Here is an 18,647-nt window from a genome sequence, read left to right as displayed (position 1 = left end):
CACATCTGCATCTGCTAAAGGTGTGTGTGCGTGTGTATGTGTGTGTGTGTGTGCGCGTGTGTGTGTGTGTACTGCAGTAGCTCAGTGGATGACTCATCTCTGCGTTTCTATTTGAGGCGCATCAAACCCTGGAGTCACACTGCTGTCTGTGTGTGTGTGTGTGTGTGTGTGTGTGTGTGTGTGTGTGTGTGTGTGTGTGTGTGTGTGTGTGTGTGTGTGTGTCTGTAAGTGTACGTGCGTGTGTGTTTGTGTGTATCATGTACTATATCTGTATCCATGACAACTAAATTACAGGCAGTCAGTCAGCCATTCAGTCTGAGACAAAGTTGTCAGGAAAAAATACCTGAGGTTGCCTTAATGGTGTCGTCCTGTTACCCCGTTAATTAATGTGCAGTGTATTGATTTTCTACACACACACACACACACAATGCAGTACATAGTGCATATAAGTAGGGATGCATGATAATTATCGGACCGATAAAAAAATATGATAAATTAATGAGGAAATTGTTTGCAGTCCGAGTACCCCCGTCAGTGGTGAAGAGATTTCTGAAATGAAAATCACAGGACATCACAGGTTCTGATGATACAGGTCAGCAGTCCTGAAATGTGTGTTTCTCCAAAAAGAAAAAAGTAATAACAAGAGTTGCACCAAATTTTCCTCTGCTGTATTTTTTATCTAAATTAAATTACAGGTAGACCGCTCGATTCATGTAAATGTGGTGATTTCTGTACATACAGAGCCCGAGGCTGCGCTGCTCTTCTGTCCAGTTCACGCATGAAGCTTCACTTTTCATTCAAACAAACTAATGTAGCTCCCACAGGTTTCATCAATGAGAGGTGCACAGAATATTCGTCACATTTTACGGCGAAGGAGAAAGAGGAGAGATGTTTTTAAGGCCTGGACGTATCCAGGTGTGATCTCTGCTATATCAGTTACTGTATCAACACTATTGGGGCATCGTTTAGCTCAGTTGGTAGAGCAGGCACCCCAGATCCCCAGCTCAATGCAGAGGTATGGAATCCTGACTGAGGCGGCCCTTTGCTGCATGTCATTCCCTCTCTCTCTGCCTCCCATTTCCTGTCTCTCTCTCGACTATGCTATCGAATAAAGGCCAAAAAGCCCCAAAATACGCTTAAAACGGGGTTACGGGGTTACAAAACAACGTTATCTATCAGTTATCAACGCTATCGTCAAAATGCACCATCATTACATTATTGATGACGTACGACTCGCAATGCGAGGAAATATATTTTCTGTCTGTTCAGATTACAGACGTATTGATACAGTAGATATCCGATTCCTATAGCCGATTTATTTCTGCATAACAATCCGATCTGACCTTGTCCAATTCCGTGAGTTTTCACATTATGTTACAGATCCGATATGTGCCAATTAAGAGGAAAATGTGGGAACTGGGCCACTTGAACCACTTGTGATGTAAAGAATGGAGACTGAGGTTAAAGGAAATGTATGGAATTTTTTAAAACCGCCTGCATATATATATTTTTATTTTTATCATTATTCCCTCTATTATTGAGTCACCTTTTGGTCAATCCACCACTTTGGTGCAGACTGACATAACATCTAAACAACAATGATTTGATGGTACTGACGTTCATGGTCCCCAGAGGATGACTGCACCACGTTAATCCTTTAATTCTCCATCAAAATTAAAGGTTACAAAAATTTCTCCAATTTCACCAGGTTTATTCATCAGTATCAGACAAAACCAATAACACTCCCATCAGCCACAGCTGATCTTGGGGCAGGGGATTGAATATGATCAGTTTCTGGTCAAACTGAGTCGGTTTGAGGACTGAAGAGTGCCATGTCATTTAATACCAGATTTAGATACTCTAAGGCCACAAACACGCTGGCTGTGGCGTGAGTGTGGTGGCGGCAGCAGAACGTGTTGATTTTCACACTGCACATACACACACACAGCCTACATGAGACAAGCGTCAGACACGCATCTCTTGTGTTGCACTTGCAGCGTGTGATGTAGAGATCCAGCCTCTCTCATGCTGCGCGAGAGTCCCAGTGGAGACAGACAGAGGAAATACCTGTTGATCTCACGCTGACATCACACCAGCAAAACAACATAGAGCCGACACCTTCGGCTGTTGTTGTCTATGACAAAGCTGCAACGGCTATATGTCTTTAGCTGCACGTTGGAACTCTATGCAGAGAGACGGCAGCGGAAGCAAAGGATGCATCCTGAGTTGTGAGCGTACGTGATGCTGCACAGCGGCTCCATGATGTCAGCCGCCGCTCTCTGACAACGCAGCCAGTGTCAGTGTGTTCCCGGCCTAAGAGAGTAAATGAGTAAATCTCATCAGCTCCTGTGAGCCAGTAAGCATGCAGCATGCTTAGACCCAGATCTAATAATGCAGGTGATTAGCTGTTTATTTACACGAACATGTTTGAGGTGTGCGAAGGAGCCAGGCGTAAAAATAGATCAAACTCAAAATCTGAACTCTTCTGTGCATTTTCATTTTCTTCTTAAAATATATACAATAGTTAAAATTCCATATCAAAGTCAAGATGTCAGGATCACTACTGATACTGAAAATCATGCTGCACTCATTTTTGCCTGGTGTGGTTTGGGCTGTCACTGTCACGACATTTTAGTGGACGATTAATTGTCATACAAATAATTGTAATTAACAACTTAAAGGTCCAATGTGTAAAATGAGGGGAAAACAGTGACATCTAGCATTTTGATTCTATTATTTATCTATTAAATAATTATATTGTTCATTTATGAACGTGAAACTCTTGAAACGTGCTCTCTGGTTGGCTGGATTTTCCACTCTGTACAAACATGGCGGCGCAAGATGGCGAAACTCTCTAAGCAAGACCCTTGCTATATAAAAGAAGAATTATAAGGCTATGAATACCAAACAGATTTTATTTTATAGTGATTATACACTTATACAAATATATGCATTGATTCTGCCAATAAACCTCGACAAATATTACACACTGGACCTTTATTGTCTTTTTCTGATCATTTTATGCCACTACTATAATAAACATAATACTAAGCATAATTTAATAATAGACACATTATGAAGTAGAAGAGCCATTTATTGGCTTTAAACATTGGAACATATAAATAAAAACTGCACTTCTGTTTGTCTTTAGGCTTTGCAGATAAATCCATGATGCTTATGTCAATAGATGCAAATTGAAATTAAGCTCCTCCAGATAAACAGTTTGTGGCACTAATTCCCCAATCATGTCATTAAAACACAGCAGAAGAAGGGGGCACAACATGATGATGTCATTAAAAGAGGACCAGTCAAACCTCAAATTACGAGGAAATAGTGATGGAAATAACATTTCTGTTTCATCCAGTTGTTATGGTTATGTCAGGTTGAGCCGTTATACAAAATTGTTGCAGTCAGCTGAAATGATTGCGATCAGGCGATTATGTCATAATTGTGACAGGCCTAGCTGTGGTTTTATTCACACATTCAATTTCATAATTGCATTGCTTATATAGGAACTGTGGGGAAACAGATGGGCTCACCTCTGATGGTCAGGATGGTTTTGTAAGTATATCCTGGTGTTCGGTTGTCATAGATGTGAATGACTGACCAACAATCATCCACCACAGAGTATACTCACACAACAGAGAAAACCATCCCTGAGCAAAAGAACAGGCTAAACCTACCAATATACAGTGGTGCATTTCCACAGTATAGACAACCAACACCAGCCACTCACACACTGCTGCATCTGTAGCACTCCAGTTATACCACCATGAACTAAAGGTGTGTATTGGCAAGAACCTGGCGATACAATATATATCGCGATACAATACGTATTGCGATACGATACGTATTGCGATACGATATATTGCAATTAATGTGATTTTTTTTTTCATTTTTTGATTGTGCCGAGTTCGCTAATGCTTGAGCTTGGGATGAGCCACAGACCTGTACTCTCACGACATCTGATTACTGATCAGTGGCTGAATGACTGCTGCCAACCAGCAGTCAGAGTTTAATATGCAACATCCAAATTCACCACCGACGTGAATATTTTTCATGTAAAAAAAAAAAATCGGTACAGTGTTTTTGAATATCTATCAAATCGCGATATTTCAGTGTTGACATTTTCTTACAATCCCACCAGGAACCAGTCGGAGATAGAAATTGACAGCGACTCACCTGAGGCGTGTGATGAATTCATGAAGGTCGAGATCGGGACGTGTCACCCCACTCCTCCCACTGCGTGTACGTGTGTGTTAAAGTGGGTCCTCTGCGTCAGCCATGTGTCGGAGCACAGACGATGGACAGACGATGTTGGCTCCTCTGCAAAAGAGAAAAAAAAATGATAATATTACTTACAATCTGGTTCTTTGTATTTTCTACCTTACTTTCCCCATGAATTAAAACTGAGTGTGGATGATCCATTAATATTTAATACTATCTTCTCATACATACACACTAAAAATCAAACTCTGCTTTACTGTCAAGGCCAAGGAATATATTACATTCTTTATGGAGTTAAATAAAAACAGCTTTGTTCATCATAAACCATCCTATTTTCCCACTGTCCTCGATGCTGCTATACTGTGTCAGAATCTATGTTAAGGTGAGCAGCTCTGTCCTTTCTCCACTGAAATGAGTCTCCTGGTACCGACCCCTCACTGTATGTTGTTGTTTTATCATTAAAGGGATAGTTCAACATTTTGGCAAATTGGCCCATAGCCATAATCCCTATAGTTTTAGGAGTAGGTCCATTACCTTTAATTGTCAGTGCAAGCTATTTTTAGAATGAGACAGAGTTGTTTAGAGGCAAAAGCAGAGACTGCTTGCCGAAAAACTGCCCCCGATGGGCACGCGCATCAGTGGTTTTGCATGAATTTACCTCTAAAACAACTCAGTCTCGTAACGTTACGTTATCTTATAGCGTGGTGAATGTGCAAGTCACAACTTTTTGGAGTTGTTGGATTGTCTATTTGATGAGTTTGATGAGTGAAACCAAGAAGCTCTGAGCAGCTTGAGGCTCTGCTCCACCGTTCTAAAAACAGTTTGCACCGACAATTAAAGGTAACAAACCTACTCCTAAAACTATAGGGATTATGGCCAATTTGCCAAGATGTTGAACTATCCCTTTAAGTGTAATGCAATTCTGGAGGAGTAAATGTACCAGCCTTTTACGGCGGGCTCCAATCTAATTATATAATTATTTTAAGTCACTTACATTTCCAATCTAGCATACTTTTAATAGACTTTCACCATCTAGCATCTAGCCAGTGTATGTGCAGAATATTTTAAAGGGATAGTTCAGATTTTTTGAAGTGGGGTTCTATGAAGTACAAATGGCTCCTAACCGTAATATCTGTAGTAGACAGCTCTCTACTCTAGTGCTGGACAGAGACGCAGGCAATAATCAGCTGTGAATGGACCTAAAATAACAGTATCTTTTTGCCACCTATAGCCCCATCTCAAACACATACAACAGTTTAAGTGTACGCTACAGATTATTTACAGTGCATCAGCTGGTTGGGGAAAAAAAGCAGTTTATAAGGAACTAACCAACTCACTCAGTGTTGCTGCATCGCGCAGATGCATTTGTACCTTATACAACCCCCACTTCAAAACAACTGAACTATCCCTTTAATGATTTCTAATTTATATTGATTGTCCTTTATCATACGGTCGGCTTAGCTTATAACGCTGGTGATTGCCTCCTCAGCCATCTTTCTAAAGTTAGCCTACTGTAAGTGTTGTTTTCCTGTTTACAAACAATATTTTATCATGCAGCACATACAAATGTGTAATTCACCTTCAGTTTGTACACAACATACACCACTCAAATGCATTTGCATACCATCTATTTGCCCACACACCACCTTGCATTGACAAGTCTGGTAATTCACATGAGAAACAGCCAGTAGCATCTTTGCTACTGTCTAATCCAAAAACATCCACTAACAACACAGGAAGCTAGCGCTGCCATTCTGTTTGCCTGTACATGCTGCAGTTAAAAGCAGCTGTATTCATTGTGATTGAACTGGTTTTTGCAACATCAGCACAAAATCTTCAAAAAAAACCATAACAACAACAACAAAAAAACAGTGGCTGTACAGCAGATGGCTACATTAATGAATAAACCTAATTAGAGACGAGGACGGTGTAACAGGGAGAGCCTCCTGCAAACTGTGTCAATACAAGATTTAATCAGTGTATTGATCTGCTGCGCTGGATGGTGATAAGAGTGTGTGTGTGTGTGTGTGTGTGTGTGTGTGTGTGTGTGTGTGTGTGTTTGTGTGTCTGGAGATTATAAGCATAACAACACAGACAGATTTCCCATCTAACAGTCAGCTGTCACTGACTCCCAAACTGGAACTCCACACACACACACTACACACACATCAAACACAGTAACATTCATGAAACACACAGCTACAGTGTGACCCATCTGACCTCAAAGCTGCTGTTTGTTTCTCCAGTGAAACATCCACGGTCCAGAACACAACACTGAGGCTAATATACAGTCAGAGCCAGCAGGCAGGCTTCCAGAGATAATGTACATGTTTCCACTTAGTACTTCTTTGATCTGTCAAAGTTTTAGGTACAAAACAACCTTTTCATGTTGATCTCCTCAGAAGCTGCTGGTCATTTCAGGTTGTTTTCTGACCAGTCTACACGCCACCGATCACGTCATACGGAAACTTTCAAGTCTAATTTAATTTATTTCAGATAGCGCAGTAGCTTCAGTACCAGGTAATACATACATCTCTGGTGTGAAAAGTGCTCCGTGAACAAGTTTATCATTTTACATTCAAATGTTCCTCTGTGTTTTTTCTAGGTATACCAACTTTAATTTGTTGCTGCTCTTGGTGGCCTTTTTTTTTTTTTTAATAACAGAGGGTAGTTTCTTAATTTGTTATTCAGTTTAAGAATTCTATTCTTCTATTATTCTATTTTACTATTGTACTACTCTCTCTCTCTCTCTATATATATATATATATATATATATACACACACACACAACATACATACTGTATATAACAAAATGGGATTTCCTGGTTAAATAAAGGAAAAATAAAAAATAAAATAAATAATAATATATATGTAAATATATATCGTAAAATATATACACACATGCACGTACACACACACACACATGTAAAATAACATTTAAAAAAACATGAAATCTGCCTTATATATACATATACACACACTAGCATCGTATAAGCTGAAATGGATTCAATTTGGGAACAAGTGTCTGAAACTGTGCCAGTGTCTCTTTGGTCTACATTTCTAAACTACTCATCTGTATATTGTATCCTGAACCAACAGGAAATTACATTAAGGAAACAAGCTGTACTCTATTGCATAATATGGCTGCCTGGTGCTCTGGCGCCACCTACTGGTCTTGTACTGACAAAGTGTACTTCTTGATGTACAGTATGAGAGAGAGAGCAGGGGGGGAACAGAGAAATGACACACCGTCTGACTGACTGGCTGTCTTGAATGAATATTAGACTGTGTGTGTGTGTGTGTGTGTGTGTGTGTGTGTGTGTGTGTGTGTGTGTGTGTGTGCGTGCGTGCGTGCGTGCGTGCGTGCGTGCGTGCGTGCGTGCGTGTGTGTGTGTGTGCGCGCGTGACGAATGAGGCAATGCATTACCTCCATAAAAGCATTTGCAGGGTCATATTCTGTCTGTGTGTGTGTGTGTTTACTCGTTCAGCAGTGTTTTATCCAGCTCAAATTTCAAAATCCTTTTGAATCCCCTGTCTGATTTCCTCAGGTGTCCCTTCCAGTAAGATGTGATCACCTCTTGTCGGCCAAGGGGGCAGAACACTTCAGCTCCTGGCAGCAGCCTAATTGCTGCTCACAATGTGAAAATGAGGTGAGCAGCAAGTGTCTGCTGGGTCAGACCGACACAGTCCAAGGAAATCACATACAGCTGCCAACCTAAAGACCCCAGCCCCCCACACACACACACACCTACAGGGAGAGACACCGGGGTCAGGTGCGGCGAGTAGAGAGCCAGGTGGCAGGGAGTGGGACCTGGGAGTGCCAAGGCCTGGCACAGAGGAGACTGGGCCTGGGGACGTGGAGCGTCTCCCGTCTGGAGGTGATATGAACAAGCTCATTGGATAATATGGATGCATAGTGAGTGGATAACACACAACAACCCAGCAACAATGCAAGCAAGGTTAACTGAAGCATCTTACTTTAAACTCTCTTCATTACCAGGACTACAGTAACTGCTCTCTGCACACAACACCAAACACACCCAGGGCTTCACTCAGGTTTACGTCAACTCATTCATTCCACTGGGTGGATAGGAACATTTACCTACAGGCCGAGACACTGGAGGGAGGGGAGGTGTTCATCTGACTAAAATGAGTTTGTCTGCAAAAGACTAAAAGGTAAAAATAATAAAATTTTTAATGTTCATTCTGCTTTCCTGGCTTGGCTCTATGGTTCTCTATGCAACTGATAACAATAAAAATGTTTAAGTGACAGTAAACAATTTTGTTGAGTTGCTTTAACTGACTATTGTCAGTCAATATATTGTCAGTGAGGGGAATAACAGCGTTACTAACGGCACTACTTGTTTCCCCCCGTTATAACGCTGTTACCGTTACTGACAATAAAATGCGCCGTTACTTGACTCAAGAAGTCCCGTCACAAAATAATACACCTGTTAAAGTGTACAGTATATACAGTACACTTTTTTTCAGTCCATCAGCTAGTGGGAAAAAAGCCTTTTTCTGTGCGGAGGGATACTGAGTGAGTTGGTTAGTTCCAGATAAATGGGAGAGGTTCAAGTATTTTGAGATATTTGAGCATTTTATTTAACACAATAGTTACTGTATTTCTTCTGGAAATTAGTTATTTTTATAATGTATTGGAGAAAGTAACTAGCAACTATAACTAATTACTTTTTAAATGTAACATGTCAACCATGTTGGTGATTTAATTGTTTTTCTATAAGCCTCAGTTACACATTCCTACACTTTAAATCAGCTGTAGAAATGCATTCTGTTCAATTCTTACAGTAATGTGTTTCTTACAGTAATTGTTTTTTTTGTCTCTTTATTTATTGATTTTTTTTACTTCCTTATTCAGTGATTATTCTATGTGTTTGACTGTTGTAAACTAAATTACCCCTTTGGGGATGATAAAGATTTCCATCAATCCTCTGCCACCAGAAACGACATTTAGCACAAAAACGAAGTGCGTCTGACACAACACAACACAGACAGGATTGTGTTTCTGTCCGCAGTTCCCACTGCTATCTTTCTCCAAGTGGAGAAAATGGACAGCCTGCAGGTGACAAAGAAGGGAATAAAAGGAAATAAAACCTGTAACCAAATACTTTGCCTTTATCATTGCATCAGAATGTGGGTTATTAGGTGTTTCTTGTTATAGATGGTAGCTGAACAGTATCCAGGTTACCAACATGACCACTTGCAGCCAGAAAATAAGAATTCATTGTTTCATATACAAACAACTTATATGTTTCCTGGCCATGACCTTGATACAAAGAGCAGTGGTTAAATGAACTACTCTTTTTACAACAGTGGTGCCGACCACGTAGAAAAATGCCATATCTGATATACTGACATTCATATCTTAGAAATAAAAAAAAACTTCACACAACAGATGCACACAGCAAGACCAGTAATTAGCCATGTCCCAAATCACTCTGCATCATCGGTGGGACGTGGTGGACACAGACGGACCACAGAGGCCCAAACTAAAAAAGAAGTGGGACGTGAGATTAGTCAGCAGAGAATTCCCCTGTATCCTCTGGATGCTGTTGTGATTGTCCCGGGAATTCACCCGTTTGATCCTGCAGGGAACAAAAAAAAAAAAAAAAACCAGAGGACGTGTTTCCCAACCGCGCTGGAGGAGGAGGAGGAAGCGTTTTTCCCCCGAGTGGCGCGGCCTCGCTGTGAGGCAATCGCTCATCAGATTCAGCTTTCCAAGGATGCAGCCGCTCAACGGAGACACGGCTATTGTTGTGAGCTCGCCCGTGCGACAGGAAGTGCGATGTTTCTGACTTCGACGGCCGGCCTCTCAAACCCCCCTACCCCACCCCACTCCCCACTCTGCAGTCCCTGGCTCCCTGGAGCTGTCCTGTGGTGACAGTCACCATGACACCACAGCATCTGAGAAACAGTGTGGAAGTAGGGATGACACGATTATGGGTTTTCTTGGTAAGATTATTGTCAGAGGAATAATCATCACGGTATTACGATTATCACCATTATTATGCATTCATTTATTTCACGAGACTGTGAATGTGTAAAAATCTAATATAGTCAAGATATAATTACATTACTAATTATACAATATTGTGTATATAATATAATATATGTAATATATATAGGATATATCGGATATAATATAGGAACACTTACTGTATTAATGTTTGAATTATTTCAGTGATTATTTGTCATCTATACCAAATGTTTAAATGTATTTTAATCTTTTCTTCTTTTCTTTCTTTTTGTTTTCTTTTAATTATCCTACAAATGACACAGTAATATTTAAGTTCCTACCAATTCAATGTTACATTTGTTTTCGTTCTGTAAGTTGCGCTGATCTGTCTTTACGGTTCCGACATAATCTTTTTTAGAAAGTGACGGTTTTCAGGAATGTTTACGATTAATTAATTGTGGCGTTTCAATTAATGAAACCGGCATTTCATTCATTGTGCAAACATGTAATCGTGACATCCCTAAATGTGCAAGTATAAAGTATTGTGGGGAGAAGACTGGAGCTGACGTGGACCTGGACACGTCCTCAGTCCATCACATGGAGACAAACAACACTCACACCTGGACTGGTGGGAGGAAGCTGGACAGACCCGGAGAGAAGAGAAGAACGGCCCCGGGGCCCGGGAATCGATCCCAGAACCTTCTCGCTGAGAGCCGAGAGCCGTCACAGTGAGAATCAGCTGCTCCAGCGTGTCGCCCTCATCACACAAACAGCAGGACATTTTAAATCTGACAACGCTTTCACCAACTACTGTATCAGCACAAACACACACATCTCTGATTATACAACACAACCAGTCACCACCTCGCTGTGGCTCCATGTTCCCAAAGCAGCAAGAAATAAAAATCTCTCTCTCTCTCTCTCTCTCTGCTTTCTGCCTCCTCTTCCTCCTCCTCCTCCTCCCCTTCTTCACACCATCATTTCCTAAAATACCTGGGCCCTCCCATTCTGGAGAGGAGCAGGAAGTGCTGCCTGGCAACCAGGGAGCTGGCTGCCGTGGTAACGGTTCACCTGAGCACCTCTTCCCTAAACAAACAGCAAGTGTGAGCAAGTGAGAAAGAGAGAGAGAGAGAGGGAGTTGGATCCATAGAAACTCTCCTACAATATTTGTTTATAGTCTCTTTTTCTCCCTCGCTCTGACACACACTCTCACAAATAGACACACACACGTGTTCTGTGTAGAACTGTTCAACCATGAATGTGTCCTCTCTCTCTCTCCTTGTACAGAAGAGACTCAAGGAGAAAGGAGACGAGCAAACCTATTCTGACGTAAAGTCTACATGCTGCCTCTCATATATCAGGATCACACCTGCAAGTGTTTTGATAATCAATTCATATTTTCAATCATTTTTTCAACAATTATGACAAAAAATCCTATTTAAGATGTGAGGATCTGCAACTTTTCTTTTAAAATAGTCCATTGAAATTTGAAAAGAATGAAATCTGAATGATCCTGACCAGCTTCAGATTAAAAGATGATTTCTTGAGTTTTCCTTGTAAATCAGGGTTGGGAAACGCACAAGAGGTGACCTGGTGACCCTCAGGACATTCTGCATCGATCTGAAAATTACATTAAAGTGCTAAAACTGATTTGGAAAAAAAAATAAGCTTTTGCCACCCATTAAAAAACAAAAAAAACATCTGATATGGCTAACATGTTAAAAACAACTAGCAGTTACAAAGCAACACCGTCATTCACTCTGCTTCTGTCTGCCCAACGTATTAAAGTCCAATCCTCACTCTTCTCCTTTTGCTTTCATTTTGTTCCGTCAGCTCCTGAGGGGGGCGGCTGGCTGCTGATATCTGTCTTTCAGATGAAAATAACTCTGTGAGAGCAGACCGGACCAGAGCAGCACTGTTGTAAACAATGATGGTGATTATTCTCTGTATATCCACACGTAATTATATGGATACTAAGTTAACTGTAGCTGCTACGACTCAAACAAGGTCAGAATCAATCAGCTGAGCTGCTAGATGGCAGAAGTCTGGGATCCACCAATATGTGGGAGCAAGAGTACAATGTGAAAAAAATTGTGATTTCTGTCTTTTGATCAGAGGTTTTTCAACAAGAGATTTTTGGTTGATTAGACAATTTTTATTTTTTATTTTTTTTATTTCCAGATTTATATTTAAAATAAAAAACTTCAATTTGAGTAATTTGTCTGCTTTATTATCACGCAATTGACAGACGTTGTGGAAACTGGTTGGTATCAATTTACAAGGTCTATCTACTGTATGAACCCCCTACTCACTGTACCTGTACATGTTTATTAAAATAAAAACATACCTGTATGTGTATGTGCATATATTTTTATTTATTCTATTTCTCTATTTTACTTTCTTTGTCCCCATGAACTTCTTCATTTTTTCCTGATGTATTTCACTACAAAATAAATACATTTTGTGGGATTGCTCCAATGTCTAAAAAGAAAGGGAATATGAATAAATGATTTGTGCAATCCTGCAATAAAGTATAAAAAATAAATAAATAAAAACATGAATATGAACATACATATTGTTTGAATAGCTTATTATTGAATGCACTATAACAAGGTATGTTTCTACATGGCTCAGCTCAATATGAAACGCATTCAAAAAACTGCAATCCCCTCGGCTGTCGCTGGGAGCAACTCTCCATAGACCCCCATGTTAAAATCGCCGACTTTAAGTCCTCAATAAACATGATCAAAGCCTGGTAGGCTACCATTACATTTTTTGGTCTCAACCGATAGTTTCTACCCCCGTACACACTCTGAGGGGGGTGAATTTTTTTAAAACTCTACCGTTTTACTGTTATTAGGTTTAAAATTCTGGCCAATTAGGGCGCGGAAACGTTGAGTGACAGGTCCGGAGACCACTGCTTCAAGGCCAGTGGGCGGGTTCTCGGCCGGCTAACCGCCGCACCTCTCCAAATATGGCAAGTAAAATCCAACATGGCGCAGTTCAAACCCCCGTATAGCGGCACAAAACAGACTCTACAAAACCAATGGGTGACGTCACGGGTGCTACGTCCATTCTTTTTACAGTCTATGGTTCCTGCTCTATCTCTCCATCAGTTTGGGGGTCCTCTGCCTGAACTGGTTTATTTCCAGATGGAGGTTACATTCAGGTACAACATCCTCATGCTATTCATATGTTTTCAGAGTGATCAGTGGCTGTAATCACCCCCCCCTCCTCCTCCTCCTCCTTCCATACTGGCTGTGAAGTAATCCCTCACCATAAATGGGGAGACAAAATCCCTAATCTTTTACCAATGCATTCAAGTTCAGCCAAAGCTTATATGAAGCTTCAGCAGTCTGAGCCAAATCAAATGGGTATCTCTGTCCTGCTAGTTGCATAGATTTCCATAGGATTACTGTAACAACCTCCATCTGAACCAGTGTGTACTGTATCTGTAGCTGCGCTTCACACAAAGAAATACTAAAAAAGCAACACTTCAAGCACTGTGATGGGGGCTAAAAAAAGCCTCTCTGTTTTTGTGCAGAGTCCTCATCTATAGCTGAACACACCGACTGAATGTAAAGCATTCCATGCCATGTAGCCGGTCAACTTTTACTTCACAGTGGATCTTATGTCTTGGACTGTGTGACGTAACAAAGAGCAATTTATGCACCGCGAGGAAGGAAGGAAGGAAGGAAACTTAAATATAAATTTAAATGCGGAAGGACAAAGGAGCATTAAAGGATTAGATGGTGAGGAGAGCCAGAATGCTATGAAACAACGGCTATAAGAAATATGAGATCATCTTGACCCGTTTGCTGTGATTCATCATCGCTGCCTTTTTAAATGAATCACTGATTAAATGCCACCTACCAAAAACCAACACTGAACATCTGCAAATATGCAAAACCAACCAAGAAAAGGAGATGTCTTTACACCTGGATTTATATCCCAGAATGCATACCGTCATTAAAGCGGCCATGATGATGAAAGAGCATAAAACATTAGGCAAACTAATCAAAATTCAATACTTTTTTTTTTGTATTTTTACACAACACATCTCCGGTTCTTTTGTGTCAGACAAAAACATGTTCAAGCTGACGAATTTCCATCTAGATGTGGCAAATAACTGTATTCCCCTAAAACAATCAGCAAAACAATATGTGAATCCATTCAGCACCCTTATGGGGGAAAAAAAGAGGATGAGCCGACAGAGATAAACAGCTGGTGGCGCTAACTCTCCAGCAGCGCCTCATTAAAGCGCTGCAGAAGAAGAGGGCCACAAGGAGATTATGTAATATAAAGAGTGCCCATCAAACCTCAGAGGGTGGAAAAGCGTGTACAAAACATGGTGGAAAATATGGAAATATGGCATTTCTGTTTTAATCATCTCCTCAGTGGCGGTTACAGTCACAGCATTCATGTGTGTCATGAATTATTTGCTGTTATTACCACACCAACTCTTTCCACCTTAAATTTCCTGCTTTTACATGCAGTTTTTTTTTATGCGCCAGTTGAAAATGCACATAAACAGATATATATACAGTACAAACAAGCTTACTGATAGCACCTGTGCTATGTGTCACACCGCTGCAGCGAAACACTAAATAAAAGATCACAGACCTGAGTCTGAGGGCGGCGGAGAGGGGTTCCTAACGCTACTGATCACGGCACAGAACAGGTTCATATTCCGCTAAGTAGTTCAAAATAAATCAACATGTCATCATCAAAGTGTGAATATCTAATAGAGAAAGTTTTTTTTTTTATTTGCCATAAGCAGGACTCACAGCCTGCTGCGAAGTGCCAAGAATTAAAAAGAAAAAAGACACCCACTGCAACCGGAGTCTTCAAGGATATATGAAAGAGTCCATGCTAATGCACGGAAATGTGACGGGACTTTAAAGCAACACTTTACACCACGGAGCATTTCATACATTTTCTCTAAAGCAGACTAATATGAGCTCAGCTAGTCAGAGGTAACAACAGGTGAGAGGAGAATTTTAAAGAGGAACTAGGATCTTTACCTTAAAGCAGAAGTAAGCGATCCGGTCGTTTTCGCTAATGCTGCGTTCCAGGCAGGCTTTTGAAATCGTAAATTACAGCTTCAAGTCACAACTTATGATTTTGTAGCGTTCCAGGCAACCCACTCGTGTTTTTCCGACCTGTTTTACTGGTGAAAGTGCACTATAACGGCCACTCGTAACTTCCGACCCGTGAACTCGTACCAGATCAAACTGGTACAACTTCACAGGTCGGAAAAACAGGAGTTACGAGTTGCCTTGAACGCACCATAACAGTCCTCGTCCCTCCGTCACCACATTCACGGCGTCCCTTGGCTGCACACCAGCTGCACACACAGCCCTGCATGCCGTTCTCTCTCCTCATTGGATAAAAACTGTAGGATACGATAAATGTTTTCTCCTCGGCTCAGAGCAGAGCAGAGGGACTGAGAGACCCGTGTTTCGGTCCAAACACTCTATGTAGCCTAAGTGATTGCTGTCGGAAGATATAACTATTTAAGACTTATATTAACACAAATATATCACTTACTTCTGCTTTAACTATGCTACATGTTTACCTATGAGATTACCCCCATCTAGGGGTGCAGTTGCATATCGGAACGTATTCTTGATGTTGAATTCATGTGAAATCAGGCAGACGTCAGACAGACAACAGACGCTGCATGTAACAGGATAAACAAGCGTCTATGTTAACAGGTGGTCCGCCAGCACGAGGCAAAACAATACAGGCGTGACAATATGTTGTCATAGTGATGTCGTATTGTTTACCTGACCCACGTTTTACCGTCTTTCTAAAATGACATCCGGTTGGTTTGCCAACGGCTGTCTGCCTGACTGCACCTGAATGCAACACCAGTGCCTCCGTCCTTCCTCACACTACACAGTGGTGACAGTTTTAACAGGCGCTACCTGGAAAACTTTCTCCCTGAGCCAACAGCTCCGGTGAGTTTCTGTGGTTACCTACGGTCACGCTAGCCTGGCTCTCGCCAGACCCTTGTAGTTCCGCAAAGCTACGCCAGAGGCGCTACGCTCAGCTTCACACAAGGGTCTGGACTCGAGGCCAATGCAAACTTCTTCCCCGGAGCAAAAAATAATGAACCAATCAGGATCGCCGGGCGGGACTTTCTGAGGTGTGACGTAGCGCTGAAGCGACTGTTTGAGTCAAACAACAATGGCGGCTCGCAGTGAGTGGCTGAAGTAGCACGTCATTCAAGATGACGGACAAGTGGTTTATCCAATCACATACAAGATTTTTTTACAAGGCCCCGCCTTCTGAAATGAATCGCCTATGGAGCAGTCCCAGACCCTTGTGTGGAGCTCAGCGTAGCTTTGCGGAACTACAAGGGTCTGGCGAGAGTCAGGCTACGGTCACGCTGCCACTGAACGTAAAAAATGGCGATGCAACATGGCAGCTGAGGTTCGGTGCGCCCCCCCCCTTATGTATTTGTAACGACTTGTAACAACTCATTCTAAGGTACGAGAAAGCTTTCATTTGTATGCAGGTGTGATTCAACTTAAGTGAAATACGTATTTATGAAAGCAATATTTGATTTTTGCTAATAAAAAGCCAAATAAGTTACATACTGGGGCTTTAATTAGTAAGTAATAGTGATGGTTAAATAAACTTGGGAGAATGGAAGCTCTCTGCCTTCCACCTAGCATCTCTTGGCTGAAAAAACCAACCTTGCAAGATCAGAGCCTCCGACCCGGTGTCTCAGCTCTCGTCTCTGTGGCACCGTGACACAAATGGCAAGGCAAGGCAAGGCAAAGCAATTTTATTTGTATAGCCCGTTTTTACAAACAGTTTGTCTCAAAGGGCTTTACATGGCATCGTAACAACATCCTCTGTCCTTAGACCCTCACATCGACTGAGGAAAAACTATGCGCTCCGTAACCTGTGATCTCTTGTTTATGACAGACCACACAAATATGTAACATTGTTATGATATATAGCCTAACGGTATCCACCGCTCCATGGATTGCTTTCTCGCCAGCTTCGTTGAAAACAAATGCACATGACCGGGAGGAGGGTTAGCAAAACAGCGGAAAAGTGACCGGACTTGCATAGTTTAAACTCTACATGCTTTGGTTTTCTCTGAGCTGAAATTTTAATTAAAGTTAATTAAATATTTCATTTTTAACAAGGGAAAACTGAAACATGATGTCACAAAGAGCCGGTCCACTGCAGTCAGTTCATTTCACATTAAGGATAACAATATGTAGATTACTTAATAAATACTTGAAGGGAGTTCTTGAAATATATATTTGTGCGAGCAAGTTTTCAAGTGAATTCAAAGTCAAAGGCTTTGCACCTGAAGCAGGGAACAACCAAAAAGCCCAAACAGAAGATATACTGTAGACATCGACTGGTGACACCAGGCTGCACTACACTGGTTGCAAGTTGTTGTGTATTTATCTTAAATATGACACTTATAGACAAACAGAAAATGCAATATTAGTATGGTAAATAAATGAGTATAGATTGAGATCCGCATCACGTTGTCATCTGTCTACTCCCTAAGTTAGCCTGTACATGCAAATGCCACACTACCAACTGCAACACAACCACCACACAGCAGCATACTGGGAGTTATCTGGAGCACATACTGTATCACACATTCAACTACCACAGCAGCCACACTGCTAATCACCATCAAGACAGCTCAGGAAAAAACCTGAAGAAGAGGTGAATACTATAAAGTCTGGACCAAAAAGAAAACCCCACAACTACAGTTTCCACCCATGTGCAAAGATGTTTGATGTTCTTTCAGTGTGTCAGTCAAAAATAAAGCATTAATTAAACATACTGAACAAACAGTCAGTAAGCTCTGGAGTTCTGGTGGTACATGACCCTGCAAATCCCCATGAGAAGGCCAACCTGTCATGTGTTCTTGTACCAAAACAAACATGGACAGCAACCAGCAGCTTGTACTGTTTATGTGGAGTGACATTTGCTCTGAAAAAGCCAGAAAAGGCATGTAGCACCGCATTGGTCCGCAGAGGGAACTGGAGGTGGCTGGACTTTGCAAAACAAAAGCTAAACTTCGAGGAAGAAAGAAAAAAACTCTTCTTTAAACAAGTGACATCACTGTGTTTGCAATTACATGTCCCATCTCCCTTTTTTCTTTTTTTTTCTTTTTTTTTTTACAAAACCACAGGATCTGGTGGTCCAGCTGTTAGAGATAAGCTGAGGTGAACAAACTGTGCACAAGCTAAAATGTCAATTTGCCACTTGACAGAAAATTAATCAGCAACTTCTCGGACGAATACTTTATGATTAAATCTATTTTAAGGCAAAACTGAGAAACATGCCGAAGATACAGCGTCTTAATTGTGATGATTTTCTGCTTTTCTTTGTTCAATGCAGAACAGATTTAAGGTTCTGGGCTCAGGACATTTGAAGGTAAGGAGGCTGGGATGAG

General features: G+C 41.2%; 1 protein-coding gene across 1 annotated transcript in view; it reads right to left on the bottom strand.

Annotated features, from left to right (window-relative positions):
* hdac5 (histone deacetylase 5) overlaps positions 1-18,647 on the bottom strand; it is a 74,245-nt gene that overhangs the window by 53,971 nt on the left and 1,627 nt on the right. The window contains exon 2 of the mRNA XM_085785050.1: positions 4,183-4,326. Coding sequence (XP_085641176.1) covers positions 4,183-4,204 — 22 coding nt within the window. The 5' untranslated portion in view covers positions 4,205-4,326. The remainder of the gene's footprint in view (positions 1-4,182; positions 4,327-18,647) is intronic.

The sequence above is a fragment of the Trachurus japonicus genome, chromosome 8, assembly GCF_045865225.1.
Source record: "Trachurus japonicus isolate A0001 chromosome 8, Traja_1.0".
NCBI lineage: Eukaryota > Metazoa > Chordata > Actinopteri > Carangiformes > Carangidae > Trachurus > Trachurus japonicus.
Note: the sequence above shows the minus strand (reverse complement) of the source record. Positions and strands in the feature narration are given on the sequence as shown.